At 44.8% G+C, this 17,983-nt stretch overlaps 1 protein-coding gene across 1 annotated transcript in view; it reads left to right on the forward strand.

Annotated features, from left to right (window-relative positions):
* CFAP92 (cilia and flagella associated protein 92 (putative)) overlaps positions 1-17,983 on the forward strand; it is a 144,032-nt gene that overhangs the window by 61,011 nt on the left and 65,038 nt on the right. The window contains exons 8-9 of the mRNA XM_069737595.1: positions 7,000-7,110; positions 16,349-16,533. Coding sequence (XP_069593696.1) covers positions 7,000-7,110; positions 16,349-16,533 — 296 coding nt within the window. The remainder of the gene's footprint in view (positions 1-6,999; positions 7,111-16,348; positions 16,534-17,983) is intronic.

A 17,983-nucleotide genomic window follows, 5' to 3' on the forward strand; every position in this document is an offset into this window, starting at 1 on the left:
AATTTTTGGTGAAGAATCAACAACTAGTGGAACACAATTGTGAAGTTGAACGAAATTTATTGGTTATTTTACATTTTTGTGGAAATTCAAAAACTGAAAAGTGGGGAGTACAATATTATTCGGCCCCATTACTTTCAGTGCAGCAAACTCACTCCAGAAGTTCATTGTTGATTTCTGAATGATCCAATGTCGTCCTAAATGCCTAATGATGATAAATATAATCCACCTGTGTGTCATCAAGTCTCCGTATAAATGCACCTGCTCTGTGATAGTCTCAGGGTTCTGTGTGAAGCACAGAGAGCATCATGAAGACCAAGGAAAACAACAGGCAGGTCCGTGATACTGTTGTGGAGAAGTTTAAAGCCGGATTTGGATAAAAAATGATTTCCAAAACTTTAAACATCCCAAGGAGCACTGTGCAAGCGATCATACTGAAATGGAAGGAGTATCATACCACTGCAAATCTACCAAGACCCGGCCGTCCCTCTAAACTTTCATCTCAAACAAGGAGAAGACTGATCAGAGATGCAGCCAAGAGGTCCATGATCACTCTGGATGAACTGCAGAGATTTACAGCTGAGGTGGCACTGTCTGCCCATAGGACAACAATCAGTCATACACTGCACAAATCTGGCCTTTATGGAAGAGGGGCAAGAAGAAAGCCATTTCTCAAAGATATCCATAAAAAGTGTTGTTTAAAGTTTGCAACAAGCCACCTGGGAGACACACCAAACATGTGGAAGAAGGTGCTCTGGTCAGATGAAACCAAAATCAAACTTTTTGACAACAATGCCAAACGATATGATTGGCGTAAAGGCAACACAGCTCATCACCCTGAACACACCATCCCCACTGTCAAGCATGGTGGTGGCAGCATCATGGTTTGGGCCTTCTTTTCTTCAGCAGGGACAGGGAAAATGGTTAAAATGGATGGGAAGATGGATGGAGCCAAATACAGGACCATTCTTGAAGAAAACCTGTTGGAGTCTGCAAAAGACCTGAGACTGGGACGGAGATTTGTCTTCCAACAAGATAATGATCTCAAACATAAAGCAAAATCTACAATGGAACGGTTCACAAATAACCGTATCCAGGTGTTAGAATGGCCAAGTCAAAGTCCAGACCTCAATCCAATCGAGAATCTGTGGAAAGAGCTGAAAAACTGCTGTTCACAAACGATCTCCATCAAACCTCACTGAGCTCGAGCTGTTTGCCAAGGAAGAATGGGCAAGAATTTCAGTCTCTCGATGTACAAAACTGGTAGAGACATACCCCAAGAGACTTGTAATCGCAGCAAAAGGTGGCGCAACAAAGTATTAAGTTAAAGGGGCTGAATAATATTGCACGCCCCACTTTTCAGTTTTTGAATTTCCACAAAAATGTAAAATAACCAATACATTTTGTTCAACTTCACAATTGTGTTCCACTTGTTGTTGATTCTTCACCAAAAATTTACATTCGGTATCTTTATGTTTGAAGCATGATATGTGGGAAAAGGTTGAAAAGTTCCAGGGAGCCGAATACTTTCGCAAGGCACTGTAAGCCTTGTAGCCTAGGGCTATGATAATTTGGGACCTTATAAGTGTTCTTCAGTGTTTAAAAAAATATATATTTTAATGCTTAGAAAGTGCAAAAAGATGAAATTTAGTAATGTACTTACCATAAATTAAGAAATCTGTCTCAAATTCAATATATCAGCAACAGATTATAAGTGGTCCTGACACTTCCAGGTACTCACTGGGTTTGATTCACGAGGGAGCTGTCTGTTAGACTGTGGCCAGTGATATGTAGGAACTGACTGCTTATTTCAGTAGCAAAGCCAGCCTTACCTGTCACTGATTGTCTCAGCTATTAATAGAGAAGAGGACTTGCTTAGTTATTAAAATGAGCCAGTCAGCCAGCCCCCTTCATAAACTTTACTGATCATGTGCTAACACAGAAAGCTTTCTTCTACGTTGAAAAAAATCTTTTTAACCCCTTAATGACTGCTGATACGACTTATATCACCTGAGAGAGTTAGCAGACCCTCATCATTGCAGAAATCATGATTTTTTTTTTTTAACTACTAAATTGACGATGGTCTAGGAGTGCACATTTTGTTGGGAAAAATTTATTAAGGAATTTTGGAGAAAAATGTTAGACTGTCTCACTGTGCGCTAGCTTGGGGTCAAGCGTTAAGCCCCATTCCAGATGACATTTCCATGCAGCAAAAAAAAATACGGGCTAGCAAACATGCTTTCTCTCTCGATTTCATAATGTAAAAAAAAACTAATTGGCATGCCAAGCACCAATGCCAATGCAAGTAGAGAAGCTGCGGAGACACCATCACGTGTTTCTCGACGCAAGCAGTGAATAGCCAGGCCTTTCCCCGGGAAGGAACAACCACAGGAAGGGCAGCATCCTATGAAGGAAAGCCACCTATGCCAAGCATGGTATCCATCCACAGACAGCTGTTTCGGGGTTTTTGCCCCTCATCAGTGTGGAGTAGGAATCTGGCTATTAGGAGCAGTGCCTAGTAAAAAGGCTATAAAGGCACAGATGATTGGCCTCGGGGAGACCAAAACATCCAACACCGCGGAGACACCATCACGTGTTTCTCAACGCAGTGATTCCAGAACACTGCCCCCATCCCTTATGGGAAATATGCAGATGCAAGTAGAGAAGCTGCGGAGACACCATCACGTGTTTCTCGACGCAAGCAGTGAATAGCCAGGCCTTTCCCCGGGAAGGAACAACCACGGGAAGGGCAGCATCCTATGAAGGAAAGCCACCTATGCCAAGCATGGTATCCATCCACAGACAGCTGTTTCGGGGTTTTTGCCCCTCATCAGTGTGGAGTAGGAATCTGGCTATTAGGAGCAGTGCCTAGTAAAAAGGCTATAAAGGCACAGATGATTGGCCTCGGGGAGACCAAAACATCCAACACCGCGGAGACACCATCACGTGTTTCTCAACGCAGTGATTCCAGAACACTGCCCCCATCCCTTATGGGAAATATGCAGATGCAAGTAGAGAAGCTGCGGAGACACCATCACGTGTTTCTCGACGCAAGCAGTGAATAGCCAGGCCTTTCCCCGGGAAGGAACAACCACGGGAAGGGCAGCATCCTATGAAGGAAAGCCACCTATGCCAAGCAAGGTATCCATCCACAGACAGCTGTTTCGGGGTTTTTGCCCCTCATCAGTGTGGAGTAGGAATCTGGCTATTAGGAGCAGTGCCTAGTAAAAAGGCTATAAAGGCACAGATGATTGGCCTCGGGGAGACCAAAACATCCAACACCGCGGAGACACCATCACGTGTTTCTCAACGCAGTGATTCCAGAACACTGCCCCCATCCCTTATGGGAAATATGCAGATGCAAGTAGAGAAGCTGCGGAGACACCATCACGTGTTTCTCGACGCAAGCAGTGAATAGCCAGGCCTTTCCCCGGGAAGGAACAACCACGGGAAGGGCAGCATCCTATGAAGGAAAGCCACCTATGCCAAGCATGGTATCCATCCACAGACAGCTGTTTCGGGGTTTTTGCCCCTCATCAGTGTGGAGTAGGAATCTGGCTATTAGGAGCAGTGCCTAGTAAAAAGGCTATAAAGGCACAGATGATTGGCCTCGGGGAGACCAAAACATCCAACACCGCGGAGACACCATCACGTGTTTCTCAACGCAGTGATTCCAGAACACTGCCCCCATCCCTTATGGGAAATATGCAGATGCAAGTAGAGAAGCTGCGGAGACACCATCACGTGTTTCTCGACGCAAGCAGTGAATAGCCAGGCCTTTCCCCGGGAAGGAACAACCACGGGAAGGGCAGCATCCTATGAAGGAAAGCCACCTATGCCAAGCATGGTATCCATCCACAGACAGCTGTTTCGGGGTTTTTGCCCCTCATCAGTGTGGAGTAGGAATCTGGCTATTAGGAGCAGTGCCTAGTAAAAAGGCTATAAAGGCACAGATGATTGGCCTCGGGGAGACCAAAACATCCAACACCGCGGAGACACCATCACGTGTTTCTCAACGCAGTGATTCCAGAACACTGCCCCCATCCCTTATGGGAAATATGCAGATGCAAGTAGAGAAGCTGCGGAGACACCATCACGTGTTTCTCGACGCAAGCAGTGAATAGCCAGGCCTTTCCCCGGGAAGGAACAACCACGGGAAGGGCAGCATCCTATGAAGGAAAGCCACCTATGCCAAGCATGGTATCCATCCACAGACAGCTGTTTCGGGGTTTTTGCCCCTCATCAGTGTGGAGTAGGAATCTGGCTATTAGGAGCAGTGCCTAGTAAAAAGGCTATAAAGGCACAGATGATTGGCCTCGGGGAGACCAAAACATCCAACACCGCGGAGACACCATCACGTGTTTCTCAACGCAGTGATTCCAGAACACTGCCCCCATCCCTTATGGGAAATATGCAGATGCAAGTAGAGAAGCTGCGGAGACACCATCACGTGTTTCTCGACGCAAGCAGTGAATAGCCAGGCCTTTCCCCGGGAAGGAACAACCACGGGAAGGGCAGCATCCTATGAAGGAAAGCCACCTATGCCAAGCATGGTATCCATCCACAGACAGCTGTTTCGGGGTTTTTGCCCCTCATCAGTGTGGAGTAGGAATCTGGCTATTAGGAGCAGTGCCTAGTAAAAAGGCTATAAAGGCACAGATGATTGGCCTCGGGGAGACCAAAACATCCAACACCGCGGAGACACCATCACGTGTTTCTCAACGCAGTGATTCCAGAACACTGCCCCCATCCCTTATGGGAAATATGCAGATGCAAGTAGAGAAGCTGCGGAGACACCATCACGTGTTTCTCGACGCAAGCAGTGAATAGCCAGGCCTTTCCCCGGGAAGGAACAACCACGGGAAGGGCAGCATCCTATGAAGGAAAGCCACCTATGCCAAGCATGGTATCCATCCACAGACAGCTGTTTCGGGGTTTTTGCCCCTCATCAGTGTGGAGTAGGAATCTGGCTATTAGGAGCAGTGCCTAGTAAAAAGGCTATAAAGGCACAGATGATTGGCCTCGGGGAGACCAAAACATCCAACACCGCGGAGACACCATCACGTGTTTCTCAACGCAGTGATTCCAGAACACTGCCCCCATCCCTTATGGGAAATATGCAGATGCAAGTAGAGAAGCTGCGGAGACACCATCACGTGTTTCTCGACGCAAGCAGTGAATAGCCAGGCCTTTCCCCGGGAAGGAACAACCACGGGAAGGGCAGCATCCTATGAAGGAAAGCCACCTATGCCAAGCATGGTATCCATCCACAGACAGCTGTTTCGGGGTTTTTGCCCCTCATCAGTTCTCTCCTTGCATCTGCATATTTCCCATAAGGGATGGGGGCAGTGTTCTGGAATCACTGCGTTGAGAAACACGTGATGGTGTCTCCGCGGTGTTGGATGTTTTGGTCTCCCCGAGGCCAATCATCTGTGCCTTTATAGCCTTTTTACTAGGCACTGCTCCTAATAGCCAGATTCCTACTCCACACTGATGAGGGGCAAAAACCCCGAAACAGCTGTCTGTGGATGGATACCATGCTTGGCATAGGTGGCTTTCCTTCATAGGATGCTGCCCTTCCCGTGGTTGTTCCTTCCCGGGGAAAGGCCTGGCTATTCACTGCTTGCGTCGAGAAACACGTGATGGTGTCTCCGCAGCTTCTCTACTTGCATCTGCATATTTCCCATAAGGGATGGGGGCAGTGTTCTGGAATCACTGCGTTGAGAAACACGTGATGGTGTCTCCGCGGTGTTGGATGTTTTGGTCTCCCCGAGGCCAATCATCTGTGCCTTTATAGCCTTTTTACTAGGCACTGCTCCTAATAGCCAGATTCCTACTCCACACTGATGAGGGGCAAAAACCCCGAAACAGCTGTCTGTGGATGGATACCATGCTTGGCATAGGTGGCTTTCCTTCATAGGATGCTGCCCTTCCCGTGGTTGTTCCTTCCCGGGGAAAGGCCTGGCTATTCACTGCTTGCGTCGAGAAACACGTGATGGTGTCTCCGCAGCTTCTCTACTTGCATCTGCATATTTCCCATAAGGGATGGGGGCAGTGTTCTGGAATCACTGCGTTGAGAAACACGTGATGGTGTCTCCGCGGTGTTGGATGTTTTGGTCTCCCCGAGGCCAATCATCTGTGCCTTTAAGCACCAATGCCAAGGCTTTCTCACCTACAAACTATATTATTCTACTTTCCCATAATTATGTAAGTATTTTTTTAATTTCTCCTTTTTTTCGCCAATAAATATATGAGTGCGCAATATATTCCTAGAACACTTTATTGTTAAACCCCTTTTTTATCTGCCGCCTTTCCTTTTTTTTCCCCCCTTCATTGTTATTTTTATCATATCTGGCTGCTATGCTCTCCTGCTTTCATGGGATCAGTTTGTTGTGTATATATATATATATATATATATATATATATATATATATATATAAATACACAACAAGCAAACAATATATATGTATATTTTTTTTAGTTTACGTAAAAGTAAAAGAACGCTGTAAAATTGTGAAAACTTCCGACAATATTTTTTTTTTTTTACTACACATATAAAAAGTTTATGGAGCTTCTTCAAAGCTTGGGAATAAACCCCCCCCCCCAAAGTATTACATTGGCCAGATGTTACATTATACTGAATGATATCCTAAAATTCCAGTTTACAGAATGTGGTAGAAAGCACAGGACTTTTAGAGCATAAACGCTAGCTTCAATGAATAAAACCATGGGATTGAAAAACACCATGTGGTATTTCCATAGTCAACAGTCTTAGCAGTTCGCAGTTCTTTCTCGGTGAAAGTACTAAAGTAAAGAAAATAATTTCGGATTTTGTGAACCTAGCATTATGAGAGCAGGACTCCATGGGGTGTCTGTTCTGTAATTTGATATTCAGCGCTTATACTTTAGTCTTTACGCTTCCAAACTCTACTGTATGTTGTTTTTTTCTTTTTTTAGAAAACTACAGCATTTCATCACTTATTTATTCCTTTATTTTCCCAGTCAGGAAAAAATCAGAGAAAGAGAAGTGTGAAAAGGCCTCAAGCGTTCCATCACTTCAAGGAGAAAGGAAGTATTTGATGTTGTGCAATAACTTCATGCCGCTTCTTGCAGGTGCGTGCAAATATCAGCAGAAAAGTTTATCCAAAGGTTATACAATTGTTTTAAAAACTAAATACTTGATCGTTCTATGTTAGCACTGCCAAGTCAATCCATCCTTTGTACCTGTGCCATCCTGAAGGCACTTGGCACTGTTGCCACTTCCTGCAGCTTTGGCAAAGTATGGCGAAAACTACTGTTTTAGAGCCTGTGTTCACACGCAATTCTAGTGTAAGTGCTGCAGGTCACACATGCTAGTCTATGCAGAGCCGGCTTGAGAGGCAAAAAGTTATTTCTGTTAGTTTCTCTGTAAAGTGTAGAGAGAGGGCAGAGTGACTGAGCATGTGTGACCAGCGCTCAGCTCATCAGATGGACCTGCATATTGTTATACAATTTCAACACAAGGTGGCGCCGTACTGTGTAACAAAATGTCAGGACTCTTCCCGGGATCATTTTTTTTAATGTAATGTAAATAGTAGATGATATACGTTTTTTATGATACTTTCCCTACCAGAGAAGTAGCTCATACCACCTTGCAGGGTTGGAACTCAGTAGCCAAGGATGTATGAGTTACGTCCCGGCTACGAAGGCCCATAACTGGGATCATGGCTTCTCTTCTTCAATATGAGAGCAGAATTGGCGCCATAGATGGAAGCCAGCCCAGTATATAAGTGGTTTAAAGTGAAAGTAGCAGTTGTGTGGCAGCTTAATACCTCCGTTTTAAAGGGGTTTGCCAGGACTTTATCATTAATAGCCTATCCTTAAGATAGGTTATCAGTGTATGATTGATGTGGGGGCAACACCCAGCACTGCCGTCGATCAGGTGCTACCAGTGTTTGCGGCCTCCCAAATTTCTTAGTTGCAGAGTTGCACAGCACAGCTCTGTCGACTGTATAGTGGCTGTAATCAGGTACAGTACATCCCTCACCTATTCAAAATCAATAGAGGGAGGATGTACAGTACCCGGCCACCATTCCGTCAACTGAGCTGTGCTGTGCAGCTCCGCAACTGGTCAAATCTGACCTCCACTATCATCGGGAACAGCAGGCGGTGACGGGTGTCATTGATGTCCTATCCTAAGGATAGGCTATCAACCTAAAAGTCCCGGACAACCCCTTTAACCCATGATCTCATGGGCTGGGTTTTTTTAAACTGTGTTGATTCAGAGAATCTCCGCTTGAATTTGAGTCTTTAATTGCCATTGCCACTAACACATAACCTGTTATAATAACTCTCCCCCTTTCTCATTAATCATACTGACCCACAAAATAAACTTAGTAAGCTGTTTATTCCACATGCTAACACAGTAGAAAGGTATTCATTTAAGCACAGAGAACCTGCAATTGCTGAAAAATAATGGACACTGAGATGCCTTGGAACATTGGACATTGCAAAACCTCAGTGTATATCCCTTGTTTATTACATTGGAATATGGCCGGTTTCACACGTCAGTGACTCCGGTACGTGAGGTGACAGTTTCCTCACGTACCGGAGCCACTGACACACGTAGACACAGTGAAATCAATGCATTTTTGCGGACCGTGTCTCCGTGTGCCAAACACGGAGACATGTCAGTGTTCGTGGGAGCGCACGGATTACACGGACCCATTAAAGTCAATGGGTCCGTGTAAAACACGTACCACACACGGACGTTGTCCGTGTGCAGTCCGTGTGCCGTGCAGGAGACAGCACTACAGTAAGCGCTGTCCCCCCCACGTGGTGCTGAAGCCGCGATTCATATCTTCTCTGCAGCAGCGTTTGCTGTAGAGAAGATATGAATAATCCTTTTTTTTTTTTGTTTCTCGTGTTTAACATAATGATCCCTGTCCCCACCCCCCTCTCACCCCCTGTGCGCCCGCCCGCTGTTATTAAAATACTCACCCGGCTCCCTCGCTGGCACTGCTTCCTGTACTGGCCGCACCTTCTACTGTTTGATCGGTCACGTGGGGCCGCTCATTTACAGTAATGAATATGCGGCTCCACCCCTATGGGAGGAGGAGCCGCATATTCATTACTGTAAATGAGCGCCCCCACGTGACCGCTCATACAGTAGAAGGTGCGGCCAGGACGGGAAGCAGCGCCAGCCAGCGAGGGAGCCTGGTGAGTATTTTAATAACAGCAGGCGGGCGCACAGGGGGTGGGAGGGGGGTGGGGACAGGGATCTTTATGTTAAACACGAGAAACAACAACAAAAAAAAGGATTATTCATATCTTCTCTACAGCAAACGCTGCTGCAGAGAAGATATGAATTGCGGCTTCAGCACCACGTGGGGGGGACAGCGCTTATCTCTAGCGCTGTCTCCTGCACGGTGCGTGTGGTACCCAGTCGGCACACGGGTGGCACACGTGTGCCGCACGTGTGCCACACTGATGTGCCACAGAAACGCACGGGCACACGGACACGGATAATTCCGGTACCGATTTTTCCGGTACCGGAATTATCTGGACGTGTGGGACTGCCCTAAGATAGTGGTGATGAAGCTGTAGAATTCAGTAAAAGATTATAAACGTAAAATAAGAAAACATATTTGTTGTATATTTTTATGGTAAATCTTATACTGAACTGTCAAGTTAAAAAAAAAAAAGGTACCTCTAAGGGTATGTGTATGTTGCGTTTTTACTCCGAAAAATGCAGCATTTTACTTTGCCAGTAAGATTAATGAGATTTCTACACATTTTGCTTATTTTGTCCTTGCAGTTTTGAAGCTGTTTCAAATCTGAAACCTGTCAATTCTTTCAGCGTTTTTTGCAGTTTTTTCACCCATTCTAATGAACAGGAAAAATGTATAAAAAAAAGGCGCCAAATACACTGTCCTAGCTATTCTTTTCTTTTTGTTGTATTTTTGTGATTGAAAATTAGTTAACCTTTCAATAAAAATAGAATTTTGAAAATAGGCGGCAAAGCGCATGTTGTTTTCCTGCCAAGAGACATGTTTTTGATGCAGAAGAAATGTCTTCATCAAATACTTGCGCTAATTGGGAAAAAAATGTTCTCTTTTTGCACCCTAATTTTTTTTTAGGTCAAATTGGTCACTACACCTCAGTGCCTTGAAAGGTTATAGTTTCCATAAAATAGTGTCACTTCTGAGGTTTCCACTATACTAATACCTCAGGGGCTCTGCAAATGCAAATTGGTGAAAGGAAGCCAGTCCAGCAAAACAGTAGTTAAGGACTGAGATTTTTCCAGGTGAAGCCGCTTCCGAAAAACGCTGGCGGTCTTTTTTCTGAAGCTGCTTTGCTGGTAGTTATGTTGGCATTTTTTGCGGCGGCTACACCACCAGCGTTTTCTTCCCATGAATTTAACTACATTTGGAAGCCGCCCAAAGAGTGAACATGTTACTTCTTTTTACTGCTTCATGATTATGAAGCCCTGAAGCGTTAAGTTCTTCTTTTTTTTGTTCTTTTCCAAGCGGATTCCACCTGAAAACAGACATTGTGTGCACGTACCTTTATCTTGTTTTTCGTTAGTATTGTCTTCCAGCTCCTCCACTCTCCATAGAAGATTATAAGCACAAACTGTCATGTCCTATCACAGTAATGTAAAAACCTACAGTCACTGAATACAGATTATACCTGTGAATGTAGTAGGATCAGTTAAGGAGGAGAAGAAAAAAAAACAGATTTCTCCAATAAGATATATTGCAAACTTTGTTATTTTGACGTGTACTATTGATTTATCAAAAAAAACAAAAACAAATGAAGGTTAATCTTTTAATATGCTAATAATGCTAATGAGCATTCTTTGAAATGTTAAAGTTTCATTGTACTAATAAAATAAATAAATAAAAATACAGTTTTTTTTGGAACAATAATCACTGTTTTTATTGTATTCTCTTAGTTTTACTACTAAAATTCTACTGTATAAGATTGGTGTCTCATTAGAGCAGTGATTTTCAACCTTTTTTGAGCCGCGGCACACTTTTTATACTTAAAAAATCCCGAGGCACACCACCAACCAAAATGGCACAAAATGGTGCGTCCAGGTTTGAGATGAAAGTCTGCAGTCATTCTATGTGACTGCAGGCTTCTGAATTCTCACAGCGCAAGCACTGCACACTTTCAGGATTCTCCCTTGCCGGTGGCCAGAGTGGACGGTCATGACAGCACAAGTATGTGATTTGGATACTTCTGGCCACATTCTAACTAGACGTGTCCGGCCTCAGTCAATTCATTTTAATTGAATGAGGCCACACATGTCTAGTCAGCACGTGACCGCATGTATGTAAATCACCAACATCAGAGAATTATGATAGCAGTGCGCACTGTGAGAATTCAGAAGTCTGCAGTCACATAGTATGACTGCAGACTCATCACAACCTTGGACATCCCCTTTAATGTTCCTAACAAATAAAAATGAGAATTAGTATCACAAAAAAAACACATTTACATCCAGGTACCTGATAGATGACGTTGTTTGTGGAGTCGCCTCTTTCTTTTCATCTTCACCTTGTCCAGATGCCATGATGACTCTTCTCATCCACTGGCAGAGCTCGTTTCTGCAGACTTCCATCTTCTCGTGTCTTCTGCAGCACATCCCGACACAACACCCTTAAAGATAGCAGTGTTATTATAATGCTCCGGAATAACAATATCTGCCCTAGGCTGAGCCCCTGAGTAAATAATTGCCCCTCACTTTATTCCCAGCACATAATATGACCCTCACTGTCCCTCTTATGGTACATGCCATCCACACTACCCTCTCTCTCTTTTCCATACTTCACACTGCCTTCTCATACGGTGTCCCTCATAGAGAGCCCAGTCTCTCTACTGTGCCCCTTCATTACACTCCTCCTACTTGGCATACTGTCTCCTCCTGGCTGTTACCCTCACACTACTCAGTATCTATTCTGTGCCCACTCACACTTTCATCCCCCCATACTGTCTGCACACATTTCTAATAGCCTCCTCCTGTACATCCCCCCCCGCTAACATACCCCTTTGCTCTCTCCATATTTCCTCCTCACACATTCCCCCCTCACACATTCCCCCGACCCCCCATACTGTCCTCACACATCCCATCACCAATGCTCCCAATACTGTGTCAGCACACATTTTTCCCCTCGCTACTGTGTCCACCCCCATCTCCCCACTCACCCCCACAGAATATATCCACTGCCCTTCCGATAGAATAAATCCATCCCCTTCCACAGAATAAATGCACCCTGCCCCACACATGCTAAATAAATTCCAGCCCCCCCACGTACACACTGAATAAATCCCCCCCACACACTGAATAAATCCCCCCCACACACTGAATAAATCCCCCCCACACACTGAATAAATCCCCCCACACACTGAATAAATCCCCCCCCACACACACTGAATAAATCCCCCCACACACTGAATAAATCCCCCCACTCACTGAATAAATCCCCCCCACACACTGAATAAATCCCCCCCACACAGAATAAATCCCCCCACACACTGAATAAATGCCCCCCACACACTGAATAAATCCCCCCCACACACTGAATAAATCCCCCCACACACTTAATAAATCCCCCCACACACTTAATAAATCCCCCCACACTTAATAAATCCCCCCACACACTTAATAAATCCCCCCCACACACTTAATAAATCCCCCCACACACTTAATAAATCCCCACACACTTAATAAATCCCCCCCACACTTAATAAATCCCCCCACACACTTAATAAATCCCCACACACTTAATAAATCCCCACACACTTAATAAATCCCCCCACACACTTAATAAATCCCCACACACTTAATAAATCCCCCCACACACTTAATAAATCCCCACACACTTAATAAATCCCCACACACTTAATAAATCCCCCCACACACTTAATAAATCCCCACACACTGAATAAATCCCCACACACTTAATAAATCCCCACACACTTAATAAATCCCCCCACACACTTAATAAATCCCCCCACACACTTAATAAATCCCCCCACATACTCCCCATAAACCCACCCCACGCTGAATCTTCGGTGTCTTCAGCTCCACAGCACAGGAGCACTTACCACCAAGTGTCTTCTGTCTCCGGCGCGCCGGATAGTGACGTCAGCAGCGTGATCACATGACTTGATCACGCTGCTGGCGTCGCTCTGACCCAGCGGTCAGAGCCTCAATTGTACTCGCAGCTGGTAGATGTCTGCGAGTACAATTGATCTCCGGGAGCCGGCGCGCTGCAGCTTCTCTGTGCCGGCTGTCAGCTTGACAGTCGGCACAGAGAACAGCTGACTCCCGTTCCCCGCGGCACACCCGACCATGTGTCGCGGCACACTAGTGTGCCGCGGCACACTGGTTGAAAAACACTGCATTAGAGGGTGATGATTGCTGCTTCGGCTGTGTAGACATACAATTATGTGATAGGCTGAGTTATACAATCGTTGTATCTGCCATGTTCCTGCTCAGATCATTTATTAATATAAGAAGTGATGCCAGTATTGAGGCTGACTCCGCACTATGGGCCACCTTTATTCCAAGCTGTCATATCTCTCTGGAAATATGGACCATTCATTGAAAATTGCTTTCAGTCGCCGTGAAGATCAGTGACACATATCTCCCTTCATACACTGTGCCAGTGACCCTGCCACAATATATAATATATATATTATATTTAAGAATTAACAAAAAAGAAAAAAGTCTTAGGACAGACATAAATAGGAGTAATACGATCTTTATTAGGAAATATGGTTAAAAAAAAGAAATAATCACATAAATAACCAACATGACAAAATACAGATATGGAAGGTGGGTGAGCCTAAAAGGAGGAAAGAGATATAGTCATTTACATCTTGAGAAAGTACTCTCACAAAGTGTATGGGCAGTGGAATTGTATGTCTGATCAACCAGCGAAAGCATAAATATATGTAAATAAATTCTGACTAGAAATAATAAGTAAATGTCAGATATCATGTCATGTAAAAAATATAATGAATAGTCATAATGGTGCCAAGACTATTGCACATAGTCTCGTAGAAATGCAGTAATATATATGATACATGAAAGGACAAATAGGTAAAAAGCTATGTGCATACAAGCTCACCCACCAACACGACGCACGTTTCAATTTAAATATATTATAACCTATTTTCTGAGACCTATAACTTTTTTATTTTTCAGCCGATAGAGGTTTATGAGGGCTTGTTCGGGTCCTCTGTTTCGATCACTTTTTTATTGTTTTGTTTTTTTTCGGGAAGGTGCAGTGGCCGAAAACTGGAAATTCTGCCATTAAGATTTTATTTCTCTTTACAACATCTAATTTATGAGTTGATTGTTGTAATATTTTTTTCCCCCATCTACATCTGTGCACTGCACATACCAATGGGAGACTTGTGCTGGAATGATGTGCACAGCCGTACAGGATGACGCTACGGCCTCCAGGGCATGCACTTTTAAAGTTGTTTTCTACAATAAAGACACGATTTTGTGGGACATCTGGGACTTTGTTATAACGTAGTAATAGGACAGTATTCCGCTTATGGTGGCAAGTCTATCCAATTGCATCATAATTCCACATTTTAGAACCATAAAAGTACATTTAGGGGCAGTTTTCTTCAAAATTTTCCTTTTCGACATACCATATATACTCGAGTATAGGCCGACCCGCGTATAAGCGAAGACCCCTAATTTTGCCACCAAAAAAATGGGTAAACTTATTGACTCGAGTATAAGCCTAGAATGCAGCAGCTACTGGTAAATGTCAAAAATAAAAATGGATACCAATAAATGTAAAATTAATTGAGACGTCAGTAGGTTAAATGTTTTTGAACATCCATATTGAATCAGCAGCCCCATATAATGCTCCATACAGTTCATGATGGGCCCCATAAAATGCTCCATACAAAATACGCCCCATATAATGCTCCGTAAAGTTCATGATGGGCCCCATAAGGTGCTCCATACAAAAATATGCCCCATATAATGCTGCACAAAGGTTAATGATGGCCCCAAATGATGTTCCATATTAAAATATGCCCAATATAATACTGCACAAAGGTTAATGATGGCCCCTTAAGATGCTCGACATTATAATATGCCCCATATAATGGTGCACAAAGGTTAATTATGGCCCCTTAAGATGCTCGACATTATAATATGCCCCATATAATGGTGCACAAAGGTTAATTATGGCCCCTTAAGATGCTCTATAGAATATTATGCCCCATATAATGCTGCACAAAGGATATTGATGGCCCTATAAGATGCTCCATATTAAAATATGCCCCATATAATGCTGCAAAAAGGATAATGATGGCCCCATAAGATGCTCCATAGAATAATATGCCCCATATAATGCTCCATAAAGGTTGATGGCCCAATAAGATACTCTATAGAATAATATGCCCCATATGCTGCTGCGATTAAAAAAAAAATAATGATATACTCACCTCTCGTTGTTGGGTGCCAGGTGACGGTGTCACCGCTGGCTCGGGCCCCTGACACTTGCGATATTCACCTGTCCCCGTTCCACCACCATGCGCCGCTGTGCCTTCCGGGTTTCTGCAGTGATTGTGCAGGCAGAGGGTGCGCACTAAACACGTCATCGCGCTGGCCTGAACGTCACAGCCAGAGGACGTGGAAGACACAGCCCGGTGGTGGAACGGGAACAGGTGAATATCACATGGCTCACCCTCCCCTGTCATACTCGCCCCCTCCCGGTGCGGTCCCTGCTACTCCGATGCGATGGTTTCTGATGCCAGCAGCTTGTTCCTCTGTGCAGTGGTCACATGGTACCGCTCATTAAAGTAATGAATATGCGTTCCACCCATATGGGAGTGGAGTCACGTCCATATTCATTACTTTAATGAGTGGTACCACGTGACTGCTGGACACAGGAAGAGCTGCGGGCGCCGGAGACCAACGGAGAAGCAGGGAAGTGCAGAGACCGCGCCGGGAGCAGGTGAGTATGATGTGACAGCCGCCACTCCCCCTCTTTCCCCCCCCCCCCGCCGACCCCCTGGGACAATGACTCGAGTATAAGCCGAGAGGGGCACTTTCAGCCTAAAAAAAATGGGCTGAAAATCTCGGCTTATACTCGAGTATATATGGTACTTACAATGTAGTGTTGCTTTGTATTTGAGACAGTATAGGTTTGTGCTGTAAAATCCAAGGGTTTCTACACGTAAAGTAAGCATTGTGTAAGTTGTAGTAGTATCAAGACTGGGTGCAAAGCATCTGTCATGGTGAATGCCATTGGAGCTGTTGATATCATGAGAAAGACAATTTAATTTGCTTTCAAAATAATTGGCATTGTGTATTTCTTTTTCTTAGGAGATCGGTCAGTGACCAGTCGTCTGCAGGAGTGCTCACCTCAAATATTAGACGGCTATGTGACTTTGGCCCTTAACACTTCTTTACTGTCGGATCAACAAAGACGTGATCTCAATCCATTGGTTGTTCGTATCCTTTCAGCTACATGTCTTCCAATGTCACCGACACCAATTAATGTTTTACAGGTAATTTATAATCCAGACATTAGTCCAAGCCAGGTTTTTGTGGTAATTAGGAATTGCCAAATTGCTTAACTTCAATCCATACATATTGCCTATAACTAGGCATTCTATACAATCCCATCGTAAAATATAAAAGGCCAGAAGGAAAGAATTTTCAAATAATCCTAGGTAGTGGTGAGCGAGTATACTCATTGCTCGGGTGACCTCCGAGTATTTGTTAGTGTTCGGAGATTAAGTTTTCATCATGGCAGCTGAATGATTTACAGCTACTAGACAATTTGATTACATGTGGGGGTTCCCTAGCAACCAGGCAACCCCCACATGTACTCAGGCTGGCTAGTAGCTGTAAATCATTCAGCTGAGGTGATGAAAACTAAATCTCCGAACACTAACAAATACTCGAAGGTCACCCGAGCAACGAGTGCACTCACTCGTAACTAATGGTAGGCATTCTGTAGAATACATTCATTTCACACAATGCCTATAATAAACATGTAATTTACCTTCCTCATTGCTCGTGTAACAATAGCTTAGGCTAGAGTCCATGTGAGCGGACGTGCGGCTGTGAGCTCCCGCCGCTGTACATACCAAAATCCTGCAGAGCCGCTGCTGTTTGGTCCCTGTGGGGGCTTATTGGTGCGGGGAGACTTGCAAAGTCCGGTGGCGCTGAGCGGTAGCGCTTAAACCGGCGAGAATGACAAGGAGACGGCAGAAGGACGCGGGAGCCGGGGAGGCAGGCGCAATCCAAGATGGCGCCGACACAAGGCAGACAAGGAGAACGCCGCATGCAGAAAGCGTATGGAGGTAGCGGCAAAGCTCCAGCAGTTTGCGAGAGCGGAGGCCGCAGAGGAGGGAGCCGGAGCTGAGACCGAAGAGGAGGAGGAGGAGGAGAGCCCAGCAGGAGAACATGAGGTACAACAGGGGAGAAAGGAGAGTAAAATGGCGGTGGCAGAAGGGGGACCCGAGGAAATGGCGCCAGAAGCTGCGCCTACCCTAAGAGACGTTTTTGCGCTGGTTTCTTCATGTAAACAGTCTCTGACCTTACAGATACAGGAGGTTAAGGGGGACACAGCCCAGATAAACGCAGCCATGCAGAAGATTGACAAACGTGTGGGGGAGGTAGAGGAGAGAGTGAGCACTGCAGAAGACCATATAGTACAGCTGCAAAAAGCAGAGAAAAAGTTCACTCAAGCAATAGCTGAATTGGCGGCAAAAAATGAGGACCTTGAGAACAGGTCCAGAAGAAACAATATTCGCATAGTGGGCATCCCTGAAAAAGCTGAAGGGAGGAATCCAACGGAATATATTGAAAAATGGCTGTTAGAGACATTTGGAGATACGGCGCTAACAAAAGTGTTCGCGGTAGAAAGAGCGCATAGGGTCCCGCCGAAACCACCTGTCCCTGGAGCGAATCCCCGTACCATGCTTGCCAAAATTCTAAACTATAGAGACA

The sequence above is a fragment of the Ranitomeya imitator genome, chromosome 8 (assembly GCF_032444005.1).
Source record: "Ranitomeya imitator isolate aRanImi1 chromosome 8, aRanImi1.pri, whole genome shotgun sequence".
Classification (NCBI taxonomy): Eukaryota; Metazoa; Chordata; class Amphibia; order Anura; family Dendrobatidae; genus Ranitomeya; species Ranitomeya imitator.